Source organism: Pseudorasbora parva, chromosome 12 (genome assembly GCF_024679245.1).
Source record: "Pseudorasbora parva isolate DD20220531a chromosome 12, ASM2467924v1, whole genome shotgun sequence".
Lineage (NCBI taxonomy): Eukaryota > Metazoa > Chordata > Actinopteri > Cypriniformes > Gobionidae > Pseudorasbora > Pseudorasbora parva.
The window spans coordinates 2,412,501-2,425,847 of NC_090183.1; the positions used below are offsets into that span (position 1 = coordinate 2,412,501).

General features: G+C 38.1%; 1 protein-coding gene across 7 annotated transcripts in view; it reads left to right on the forward strand.

Annotated features, from left to right (window-relative positions):
* tox2 (TOX high mobility group box family member 2) overlaps window positions 1-13,347 on the forward strand; it is a 194,356-nt gene that overhangs the window by 91,433 nt on the left and 89,576 nt on the right. For all 7 annotated transcript variants that reach the window (XM_067458745.1, XM_067458742.1, XM_067458746.1 and 4 more), the window contains one exon: window positions 6,268-6,327. In XM_067458745.1, coding sequence (XP_067314846.1) covers window positions 6,268-6,327 — 60 coding nt within the window. The remainder of the gene's footprint in view (window positions 1-6,267; window positions 6,328-13,347) is intronic.

Here is a 13,347-nt window from a genome sequence, read left to right on the forward strand (position 1 = left end):
TTGAGCCTTGTTAGTGGTATTAACTAGCCATTTAATTTTACTACCCTGTGTCTACTCTGTGAAACTACTATTTAGGGCTGCGCAAAATGATCGAAATATCGCAAATGTACAGTACACATAACAATATGCATATCGCAACAACACACAATATCTGAATTATTTTAAAACTGCTTCAACTTCAGCCACTGCCAACAAGTGTATGTTTCACTTTGGCATAATAGCAGAGAATAGACTGGGCACACGACTGTTATTCATGTGACTTGCTTGATATTAAAAAGAGTTATTAAACACAATAACTTTGCGAAAAAACAACTCCTTTCAGTGTCCCGCTGTCTGACACACACACACACACCGAAACGTGCGCACAAGCCACCTCTCAGTATTTTTCACACAGTTGACTGATCTGTACAGCGCTGTTTCCTCTGTCCTAAAAGCGGCCTGATGATTTCCTTGTTCTATGAAGTCCCTCCTTCAGAAACACTTAACGAGTTCTGATTAGGCCAGCGCTTCCCGCGCTGTGATTGGACAGCAGCTTAGCGCACTTTGCCCAGAATGGTCCCGCCTCTTACCATAACGGGGAGATGCAAGCGCTGAATGCGCGCTCTTCTCCACGCGGGAGAGCAACGAGACCACGCCCCCTATTTTGCGTGTTCTTGTGGGCGGAGCTTTAGTCAACAAACGGTTCTAGTGACGTCATTACTTTCCTGTAGCTCAACCAGTAGAGCGTGGCGCTAGCAACGCCAAGGTCATGGGTTCGATTCCCAGGGAAAGCAAGAATTGACCATAATGTAAAATGTGTACCTTGAATGCAATGTAAGTCGCTTTGGATAAAAGCGTCTGCCAAATGCATAAATGTAAATGTAAATTACAGCAGGAAGTGCAGCGGTGTAGTCCAAACCAGCCGCTCGCTGTAGGCTTTGAAAGGGAACTTCTGTTAAATAAAATATCTCGCTTGGCATTGAACTTTGAGCTTTATAATTTTACAGGTATTATTTATGCTCTAACAGCAACATTACACACTAACTAAAGTTTGAAAGATGGAATCGCGAAGAACGGGACCTTTAAATGAGCAAAATCCCTGATTTTCATTGAGCTCCCAGCTTTTGGATGCATTGTATCACATACACCAATCAATCTCATAGATGTCTATAACGCAAACAACAAACGTACAGAACGTATTCATGTGGTCTGCAGCTTTCTCTGAAATTCAAATGCAAAATAGTCTCTTTCTCTCTGCCATCTATTAGTGCACAGTAAATATTACATGAGCTTTGGATATTACTGGCTTCAGCATGAGTGAGTTTGTGTGTGTGTGTGTGTGTGTGTGTGTGTGTGTGTGTGTGTGTGTGTGTGTGTGTGTGTGTGACTATATTATTTTATTGCAGCGTTCCTTGTTTATTGCTATGGCACATGACCTACTTCCAGCCTTCCGTTCTCAGCACGAATCACTCCGACGTGCCCTCCATCTCAACGGCCGTCCCCGCAGAACAATTACACGGCAAAAGGGCCCAAATGGAGATGTTTGTACTAAATAACACGTGTGTAATTAAGCACTAATGAGCTCTTGTCACTGCCGAATGTGCAATTAGATGGGTAATAGAAAAGCCTGGTGTGGCAGACGTGCCGAGAGAGCAGGATGGGAATAATCCTGCTGTACTAGTCATACTAGTCCTGTAGACCGAGTGCACACTATGCTAATGATCCACAAGCAATGGATGACATTTGTCAAAACGTGCAGTATACATAAAAACACACCCGCATACTGTATCCCACAATGCCGTGCGCTTGACCTTCCAGTTCCAGACGTGAAATCAATCACAATCGTTTTCTTGACTGCTTATTTTATCCGATTCTGTGTGAACCTAGTCAGTGAAGCATACTAATGTTTGCATTGTTTATAGCTTTATTGTGTGAAAGTCTTATTTTACTCTCAAGAAAGAACAGCCTCATAAGAAACAATAAAAGACAGACACTACACATACGAGAATAAACATACAGAGAGCAATACACAACACCAAAGACAAACAATATGCAATCATTTCACAGTATAAAAATAAGGATGGAGTGCAGGTAATGAAACGAGAGTGAGAGTTTAATGGAAACCACACTAAACTGTCTTTATGCAGAGCAGATATTATTTGGGAAACACACACACACACACACACACACACACACACACACACACACACACACACACACACACACACACACACACACACACACACGTCACTGATTGTCAGTATGTTTTGAAGTGTACACACACACACACACACTCACAGGTGTTTGCTGCTCTGTGTTTGTGGTCGTGGCTCTCTCTACAGTAACTGGCCTTGAACGGAAGGGTGTGATATAATATGAGCTGTATTAATAGAGTATAAACACTTTATACAATCATATTCCATGAGGTGTCTGTCTTAAATAAATATTTACCATGATTGATACCAGAATCTGCAATCAGAAGATATCAATATGAACTTAATATGATCTCATTATGACACTTTAATTAAAGCATATACAATATATATATATATATATATATATATATATATATATATATATATATATATATATATATATAAATGCACTATAAAGGTATACATAATGTAAGCTATGATGCATTATATCTTTTCATAAGTAATTATAACCAATGTTAGAATGGATTATACTTCCTAAAAGTGTATTATAATGTATTATAACTGGACAATACAATGCATTAGAAAGTATAATTAATGCATTATAATACTTGTACACATAAGGCCTTAAGTAAAGTGCTACCAAATATTCTTCTTGGTTATGAAACTATTGAATTTTAGCAGAAATGTTGGCAGATTTCATGCCCACCAAGACTGTTTTTATAATACAGTAAAATGCTGTAAAATCTTGATGTATTATAACAGTTTACAATAGCTGTTCTCTAGGTGAATATATAGTAGCATGTAATTTATTCCTGTGATCAAAGCTGAATTTATCATCGTTATACACATTTATGATTATTATCAATGTTGAAAACAGTCATATTTTTAGCAGAAACCCTAATACATGAATATAAAGTTTATTTCTATTAAGTTCATTTATTTGAATTATGAATCTTTTGAAATATTATAAATGTCTTTACTGTCAGTTTTGATCCATTTAATGCATGACAACAATATTAATTTCTTTAAAAAAAAAAAAAAATCTTACGGACCCCGAAATTTTGAACGCTAGTGGGTCCGTATGTATATATATATATATATTTCTGCGCACACGTGTCTGAATGTAATAAAATCTGCAGATAAGGGTGGAAAATCTTTTAATCTTTCATTATAACTTCACACCACCCCCACACACTCTCTCTTTCTCTCTCTCTCTCACACACACACACACACACACATGTACACACAAACACACTGTGAAAGGCTGTAATTTGTGAAGATGTCTATAGTACATTTGGATATATTTGCATCTTAATTAAAAGAGTGCTGGGGGGGGGAGATATCCTAGTGCATTTCTAGAAGACGACGATAAACAAACCTATCAGTGCTGCCTTTAGTAGTGTGTGTGTGTGTGTGTATGTGTGTGTGTGTGTGTGTGCAATGGGATGCTACAATACTGTATTATTGATGCTGCAGTTTGCTATATAGAATATATAAATGCATGATGAATGTTTAGCTCTCACACACACACACACACACACACACACACACACACACACACACGCACGCACTCATATACATATAATATGCGTGTGGGGGTGGGAGGTGTTCACATTAGAAATGCTCTGCGACCCCCATCAGCTGTTTGACGGGTTTGTCATTATGCATGATGTCGGACGGCAGTATAATATAACATTTCTCCAGGAGGAGAAGAGAGAGAGAGAGAGAGAGAGAGAGAGAGAGAGAGAGAGAGAGAGAGAGAGAGAGAGAGAGAGAGAGAGACAGACTCTGGGATGTAGAGCAGGCGTTACATGATGTGAAACATTCTCACAAAACACAGTCATGAAGTTAAGATGGGCCTTGTTTGGATGCACCAATCTGCAAATGTTGTGTAATACTGATATGATCATCTAAATCTCTGAAGGCTGATATACGAATCAAACACGATCAGACTGCTGATGCTGTTTGTTCAGAGATATATCGTGCCTACAGTACAGACAGTATCTGTTTTTCAGAACCGGCCGTTGAGTTTCTAGTCATCATATTGATTCCTGTGGTTTTAGCAAACACCCCACTGACGCACTCAATGTTTGCATAACTATATTTTAGTTTGGCTTGTTTCTGTTGTCTAAATATGAATGTCGCTTGATTTTTTTCCAATAAGGTTTTGACGCGTGATTATGAAGAAATTAAGACGCAGTTATAAAGAATGAAAGAAACGATTAGCAAGTTAATTGAGTCCTTTATTTCTTTAGTCATAATATGGAAGGCTTTGGTTAGAATAATTATTTCTGCACTCCTCAGATTAGCCTTTTTTATCAAATATAAATGTTATATTGTACTCTCTCGTTATATTCCTGACGGTGTTTGGTCGTCCTGCATCCGAGCATGCATTTAAAACTAAAGTTATGAGTAATTCACCTCAGAATAACCGAGGCATGAGCGACGTGTTTGTTCTCAACCTTTCAGTCTGAGGACACAAGCTGCAGGGAAATGGTGGTCGCTTTTAAAACTCTCTCTTTCGAGCTGTCATATCCTTCCTTTCACATCGTTCCATCATTTCAGAACAGGACGTTTTTTCTGCCTCGTTTTCACCTGTTCAGTCTGTCAGATTGAAAAGTTGTTCGCAAATGAAATATCAGCATATAAGAGATTTGATTCCAGTAGAGTTTGTCTACTTGCTTAGATGTGCTCTTTAATAGTTAGTGTGTGTGTGTGTGTGTGTGTGTGTGTGTGTGTGTGTGTGTGTGTGTGTAGATTTTAGGAATCTATCAAAGCTGATAACTTGAATATTTGACCCAAACATTACACTTCTTTCTCTTTATTTACTCGTGTTGTTTTACACATGTATATATTCTCCATAGGTGATATTCTCCACACACACACACACACACACACACACACACACACACACACACACACACACACACACACACACACCTCCCTCCCTCCCTCCCTCCCTCCCTCCCTCCCTCCCTCCCTCTCTCTCACACACACACACACACACACACACAGACACAGACACAGACACAGACACAAACTTATCAAATCAGAAGAGTGTGTGGGCGGAGTCTCTTTGCAAGTGTCCTGTACTCTCAACCAAATCATTACAAAATCACAGCCAATCAGAAGAGTGTGTGGGCGGAGTCTCTTTGCAAGTGTCCTGTACTCTCAACCAAATCATTACAAAATCACAGCCAATCAGAAGAGTGTGTGGGCGGAGTCTCTTTGCAAGTGTCCTGTACTCTCAACCAAATCATTACAAAATCACAGCCAATCAGAAGAGTGTGTGGGCGGAGTCTCTTTGCAAGTGTCCTGTACTCTCAACCAAATCATTCCAAAATCACAGCCAATCAGAAGGGAGTGTGGGCGGAGTCTTTCTGCAAACTCACTGCACTCTCAACCAAATCAATCCAAAATCACAGCCAATCAGAAGAGTGTGTGGGCGGAGTCTCTTTGCAAGTGTCCTGTACTTTCAACCAAATCATTCCAAAATCACAGCCAATCAGAAGAGTGTGTGGGCGGAGTCTTTCTGCAAACTCACTGCACTCTCAACCAAATCAATCCAAAATCACAGCCAATCAGAAGGGAGTGTGGGCGGAGTCTTTCTGCAAACTCACTGCACTCTCAACCAAATCAATCCAAAATCACAGCCAATCAGAAGAGTGTGTGGGCGGAGTCACTCTCTCTTCAAGCGCACTGCACTCACAATGAAATGGAGAAATACATAATCAAATTCATAAATAATACACCATTTAACATGATTGAATAGTGGCTGATTAGGACAAAAACTCTGATTAACACGGAAAAAATAAATGTTATTGCATGTCCCGGCATGGCATCTATTTAGGACAAGATGCTATAAATCTAGAATTGCAAAGGAATTTTACAATGCTTGTAATCCCGCTTCATAATTTAACCAAAAGAAGCAGAAGATGCACTAAAATGCTGTCTAGGTAGGCAGCACACTAGGGTTTGGCGCTCAGCTACTGTCTCTTTCTCTCTCTTGACGCTTTTGATGGAATTGTTCTTTCCCTTTTTTCCACGTTCTGTCTGATATGCAAATGATTTTCCTTTATCTGAGCTGTCTGACCAATCAAACTTTAATCGTCTTCTCTCTATCTGCCCGCAGTTTGATGGTGACAACATGTACATGAGTGAGAACAACCAAGAGTTCCTCTCCCCGAGTCAGGTAAGACTCAAAACCCTGATGTTTGAAAGCCTGGATGCACAGTTCGGTTCCTTCTGAGTTCGAATGTTAAACTTTTCCAGTGTTTTCCAGGATTTTTGTTCAATAGTATTTTTGTGTGGCTTAGAGATCAATGATATTACCAGCTCAACATCGTTCCGAAATGCAGGATCCGGATATACTCATGAGACGAGGAGCAAACGGGAAACTAGTCTAATGACATGCTCTTTAGGAATATTAATGACCAAATCATGCTGAATATATTCTGTTCGATATATCGTTCTGTGGGATAAGCTTGAAGAGGATCTGATAAAGCTCCTCCACTCTCTGCTTTTGTCTTTCTTTGTTTACTCTGAGACTCATATCTGACATCTGTCTGCGCGTCTTCTTCGCTTGACCAGATTCAGGCAGTTCAGACTGATTTTGCTTTTAACGCTGTAATGTTACACACACACACACACACACACACACACACACACACACACACACACACACACACACACACACACACACAGAAGCCAGACAAACAACCCAAACAAGCTGAGGATGTCTTTCTGCTTTATTAAAAGAGTCTTTCTCTCATTTCTATCTCATTGGCAATTAAGTTCTTTTTTTCAAAACACTCTGGCAGGAATTTTTACTGTTTTGTTTTTGTGTTATTGAAGGATCTCTGACCTTAAATTAAATCCTCATTTATATATATATATATATATATATATATATATATATATATATATATATATATATATATATATATATATATACACTGTAAAAAATTATTTAGAAAAAAAGTTATCTGGTTGCCTTAAAATTTTGAGTTCATTGAAATTAAAATTTTGAGTTAATACAATGAACATTTTTTGAGATTCGACAACCTTTAATAAAATATTATTAAAAGATTTTGTAAGCATATTGGGTAATTGTGTGTTTTATTTGTGATGACGCAGCCAAATTGTGCTATTTTCATGATTTATCAAATTTTTTATGTGGTTCAGATACAATAATATTTTGAGTTTCTATTTACTAAACAAATATCCTTCATTGTATCAACTCAAATTTTTTATTTCAATAAAATTAAAATTTTAAGGCAACCAGGTTACTGTTTTTTTTAAGTTAAACCAACAAAAACCAAACATTTTTTTTACAGTGTGTGTATATATATATATATATATATATATATATATATATATATATATATATATATATATATATATATATATATATATATATATGTACTATTTTACCACTGTCATGCTTGTAAAGTCTATTTTTGGTCCTTCAAACGACTTTTGTTCTTTTATATATTTCATAGTCCACCCGGCTCATGGTCTGAAAGGGTCGTCCCTTGTCTCAATGAGTCATTGGGTGTGTTTTGGGCGTAACGTGCAATAAACCAATCAGAGTCTCATCTCCCTTTCCCTTTAAAGACCAGTTGTGCTCGCTCCGTGGTGGACTCACTATTCACATGAGGAGAGACTGAATGCTTCTCCAGAGAGGAATCCTTTTATTTTTAATATTTTAAAATGTGTTGCTGCTGCACGTCCCTGTGTGTGTAATAAGCAGTGTGTACGCGCCGTGTGCACTGCCTATAGGCACATATTACTCTATTGACTTTAGAGCAGGTTTGTGTTGGTCAATGGTTTCCAATAATGCTGGTTTAGACCAGACCCCCATGGCTGAACCGATGCGCCAGTGCATTTGATATTTAAACAACGTGGAACTGGACGTGAAAATGATAACCCGGCGTCGAATTGCGAGAGTGAGTAATTAAAAGCCTAGTGCTATTTGTTTATGTATATTTGTGTGTATGCAAATCAGCCCCTCGCTGAGAGTTTGATTGACAGGTGATCTGACCAATCATAACGCCAAATCCGGGATTTTGTCTGTCAAACAGTCAGAAGATTATGTTGGTGGGATGGTGTGTATAGACATCTTTCCGCGGTTGAAACCACAAACCTTCTGATGTACGTTTATTTTGTGCTATAACTAGTAGTAAAGATTCATGTTCATGTGTGTTTGCGAATAAAATATCTGAGATTTTTTCATTTAAACCTGAAAATGAAGAAACATTCTAATATAAAATTCATATATTAAATATAATAATTCAAATATTATAGAACTAAAAATATTTTACTAATCAAAATGTAACTAATCAAATGTAAGCAATGAGTTAATTTATCCCTAGTCATTTTTTAAATAAATGTAAATATTATTAGGTCTTATAAGTATAAATACATTATTTTTTTATGTAGGTAATACATAAATGATATGATATTTTATGTAACTAATAAAATGTAAGTAAATGAGTTTAAACCATTTAAACCTAGAAATAAAGTAATGTAGGGTTTTGAGGAATATAAAATATTATAGAAATATAAATATTGTAAGGTTTTATAAATATGAATTAGTATTAAATATAAAAGATTATGCATTATTTCAATGTGACTAATCAAATGTAAATTAATTAATTAATTAAAAACTAGAAATAAACAAACTTTTTAGAATCTTTAGAAATATAAATATTATAAAGTTGTATGTGTTAAAAAGTACTATAAATGTTGAATATTAAATGATAAAGGATTCTGGATTATTTCTTAATTTATTTTATTCCTAGCAAAAAACTTTTAGGATTTTGAGAATTATTAATATTGAAATATCATAAGGTCTTATAAGTATAAATACACCTATAAATGATAAAGATTATATGATTTGCATTATTTTTATGTGACTAATCAAATGTAAATAATTGAGTTTAAACCAATTATATTTGAGAAATAAAAAAAAAATTATATATATATATATGTATGTATATATAAAGTTTTTATATAAGTATAAATGAAGTTAATGTTAGTTAATTTAATGCATTAAGTAATGTTGTACAGTGTAACCGTATAAATAAATACAATATATTATAAATGGTTCTGCATTATTATGATCTTTGACACTCATTTACATATAGACATATCGATATTGATTATGTGACTCTGTACAGACGGTCAGATTTTCGTCTTCCAATGAAGCTCAAAATGCTCTCTAGAATCGTGATCGTCAGATTTTGTTGATTAATCTGACAAAATAATGACAAAAGGTGTATTCAGTTATGCAAAATGCTGTCAGATCCACTGTACATGTGAAGATGAGGAGAGGCGGTTTGATCTCGGTTTCATTTCGTTGTTACTTTGAAACTGATTCCATTTGAAAAGATTCCATTGAAAGTGAATGTCATGGAAACAGGCCTGACACACACACACACACACAAACACACACACACACACACACACACGAACGGCCACACACAAGGCCAGTCCATCACACTCTGGTTTCGGTCTCAGATCAGGCGCCGCGTCCTTCCCAGGAGTCCTCACATTCACGTTGACTGGGCTGTCCTCCTGCGACCTTTGACCTCGTCTGATTGTAGGGGAGAGATCGTCTCCGCTTGGCCCCTAACGAGCCCTCTGTGTGTTCAGGGTCACGGAGGATCGCCACGGTAACAACCGCGAACAAAAGAGTCTGGAGTCCGCCGAGGGTTGACCTCCAGCCAACTCGACCGATCGATAGCGGCCGAACAAGAGCGAGAAAACAAGAGCGCGAGACAGAAGAGAGAGAGAGGGAGAGAGAGAGGGAGAGAGAGAGACAGAGAGAGGGAGAGAGAGAGGGAGAGAGGGAGAGAGATTACAAAGAGAAAACATCAATGCCTCTTCCGTCTGCGTGCGTTCTGATGAATCTCCATCGCCTCCTTTACGAGAGAATTCCAGTGCAAAAGATGAAGTGAAGGAATATTTCACCCAAACATTAAACTTCTTTCTCTTTATTTACTGTCGTGTTGTTTCAAACATGAATGCTGATATTCTCTGCACACACACAAACTTACTCACACACACACACACACACACACACACACACACACACACACACACACACACACACACTCTCTCTCTCTCTCTCACACACTCACACACACTCACTCTCTCTCTCTCACACACACACACACACACACACACACACACACACACACACACAAAAACACTCTCGCACACACACACACACACACACACACACACACACACACACACACACTCACAGACACACACAAACACAAACCCACACACTCTCACACATACACACTCTCTCTCTCTCTCTCTCTCTCACACACACAGACATACACATAGACACACTCTCTACCACACACACACTCACTTTCTCTCTCTCTCTCTCACACACAGATACACATACATAAACACACTCTTTCTCTCCACACTAATACTGTGACCCCCTTTCTCCTTCAGAACTGCCTTAATTCTACGTGGCATTGATTCAACAAGCTGCTGAAAGCATTCTTTAGAAATGTCGGCCCATATTGATAGGAGGGCATCTTGCAGTTGATGGAGATTTGTGGGATGCACATCCAGGGCACGAAGCTCCCGTTCCACCACATCCCAAAGATGCTCTATTGGGTTGAGATCTGGTGACTGTGGCGGCCATTTTAGTACAGTCAACTCATTGTCATGTTCAAAAACCAATTTGAAATGATTTGAGCTTAGTGACATGGTGCATTATCCTGCTGGAAGTAGCCATCAGAGGATGGGGACATGATGGTCATAAAGGGATGGACATGGTCAGAAACAATGCACAGGTAGGCCGTGGCATTTAAACGATGCCCAATTGGCACTAAGGGGCCTAAAGTGTGCCAAGAAAACATCCCCCACACCATTACACCACCACCACCAGCCTGCACAGTGGGAACAAGGCATGATGGATCCATGTTCTCATTCTGTTTACGCCAAATTCTGACTCTACCATCTGAATGTCTCAACAGAAATCGAGACTCAACAGACCAGGCAACATTTCTCCAGTCTTCAACTGTTTAATTTTGGTGAGCTTGTGCAAAGTGTCGCCTCTTTTTCCTATTTGTAGTGGAGATGAGTGGTACCCGGTGGGGTCTTCTGCTGTTGTAGCCCATCCGCCTCAAGGTTGTGCGTGTTGTGGCTTCACAAATGCTTTGCTGCATACCTTGGTTGTAATGAGTGGTTATTTCAGTCAAAGTTGCTCTTCTATCAGCTTGAATCAGTCGGCCCTTTCTCCTCTGACCTCGAGCATCAACAAGGCTTTTTCGCCCACAGGACTGCTGCATACTGGATGTTTTTTCCTTTTCACACCATTCTTTGTAAACCCTAGAAATGGTTGTGTGTGTAAATCCCAGTAACTGAGCAGATTGTGAAATACTCAGACCGGCCCGTCTGGCACCAACAACCATGCCACGCTCAAAATAGCTTAAATCACCTTTCTTTCCCATTCTGACATTCAGTTTGGAGTTCAGGAGATTGTCTTGACCAGGACCACAGCCCTAAATGCAGTAGAGCAACTGCCATGTGATTGGTTGATTAGATAATTGCATTAATGGGAAATTGAACTGCTGTTCCTAATAATCCTTAAGGTGAGTGAATATAAATATTGCACAAGAAATGTCTTCCTGACATTTGTAAATATGACATGAGGGTGAGTAAATAACAACAGATTTCCATTTTCTGGTGAACTATCCCTTTAACCGTGATCTCATTGTGAAAACACTGCTTCTGATTAGCATGCTAAGCCGTCCTCCAGCACTGTGTCAATTTACTCATCCTTTATCAGCTGAAGTTCATCTCAATGTGATAGCGCAGCGTAAATGTTAGTCTTTGCATTTGCATTCTTGGCTGAAGAAAGTAGCTGGGAAATGTCTCTAATGGACTCACCGTTTGAGTATGCAGAAGACGTCGCGGTCGAGATTATAATCTCACAATTAGAGTAACAAGGATTTATTGATTGCTTCCCGGAGCTTTGGTTGCCAAGTAGGCCTGTGATTAGAGAAAAGCGGGCATGTGAGAGGAAAGACAGAGAAAACTCTTCCAGAGGGGCATTTGGCTGCAGATCTGAGACGTCAGAAGAAATACTGAGGGCTTCGTGAGAAAAGTGTACATGTATACTGATCCAAAACTGAACTCTCAGGGCCAAGAATCATTTAGGATTAAAACGAACTACTAGAGAACTGTAGATGTTTACAGAAGGACTACTTTATGAGTGAGTCACTGAATCATTCATTCAAAAGATTTGTTCATAAACACTGATTCATCCATTAATAAAACAAGTGAAGCCTTTCTGAGTGAGTCATTGAATCGTTCACTCAAGAGATTCATTCAAAAACGCTGATTCATCCAGTAATGAAACAAGTAAAGTCTTTATGAGTGAGTCATTGAATCATTCACTCAAGAGATTCATTCAAAAACACTGATTCATCCAGTAATGAAACAAGTGAAGCCTTTCTGAGTGAGTCATTGAATCATTCACTCAAGAGATTCATTCAAAAACACTGATTCATCCAGTAATGAAACAAGTAAAGTCTTTATGAGTGAGTCATTGAATCATTCACTCAAGAGATTCATTCAAAAACACTGATTCATCCAGTAATGAAACAAGTAAAGTCTTTATGAGTGAGTCATTGAATCATTCACTCAAGAGATTCATTCAAAAACACTGATTCATCCAGTAATGAAACAAGTAAAGTCTTTATGAGTGAGTCATTGAATCATTCACTCAAGAGATTCATTCAAAAACGCTGATTCATCCAGTAATGAAACAAGTGAAGCCTTTCTGAGTGAGTCATTGAATCGTTCACTCAAGAGATTCATTCAAAAACGCTGATTCATCCAGTAATGAAACAAGTGAAGCCTTTCTGAGTGAGTCATTGAATCGTTCACTCAAGAGATTCATTCAAAAACGCTGATTCATACAGTAATGAAACAAGTGAAGCCTTTCTGAGTGAGTCATTGAATCGTTCACTCAAGAGATTCATTCAAAAACGCTGATTCATCCAGTAATGAAACAAGTAAAGTCTTTATGAGTGAGTCATTGAATCATTCACTCAAGAGATTCATTCAAAAACACTGATTCATCCAGTAATGATACAAGTGAAGTCTTTATGAGTGTCAAATAGCATGTTATGTACATAATAATGAATACAAGCTCTTATCAAAAACTAAATTCACA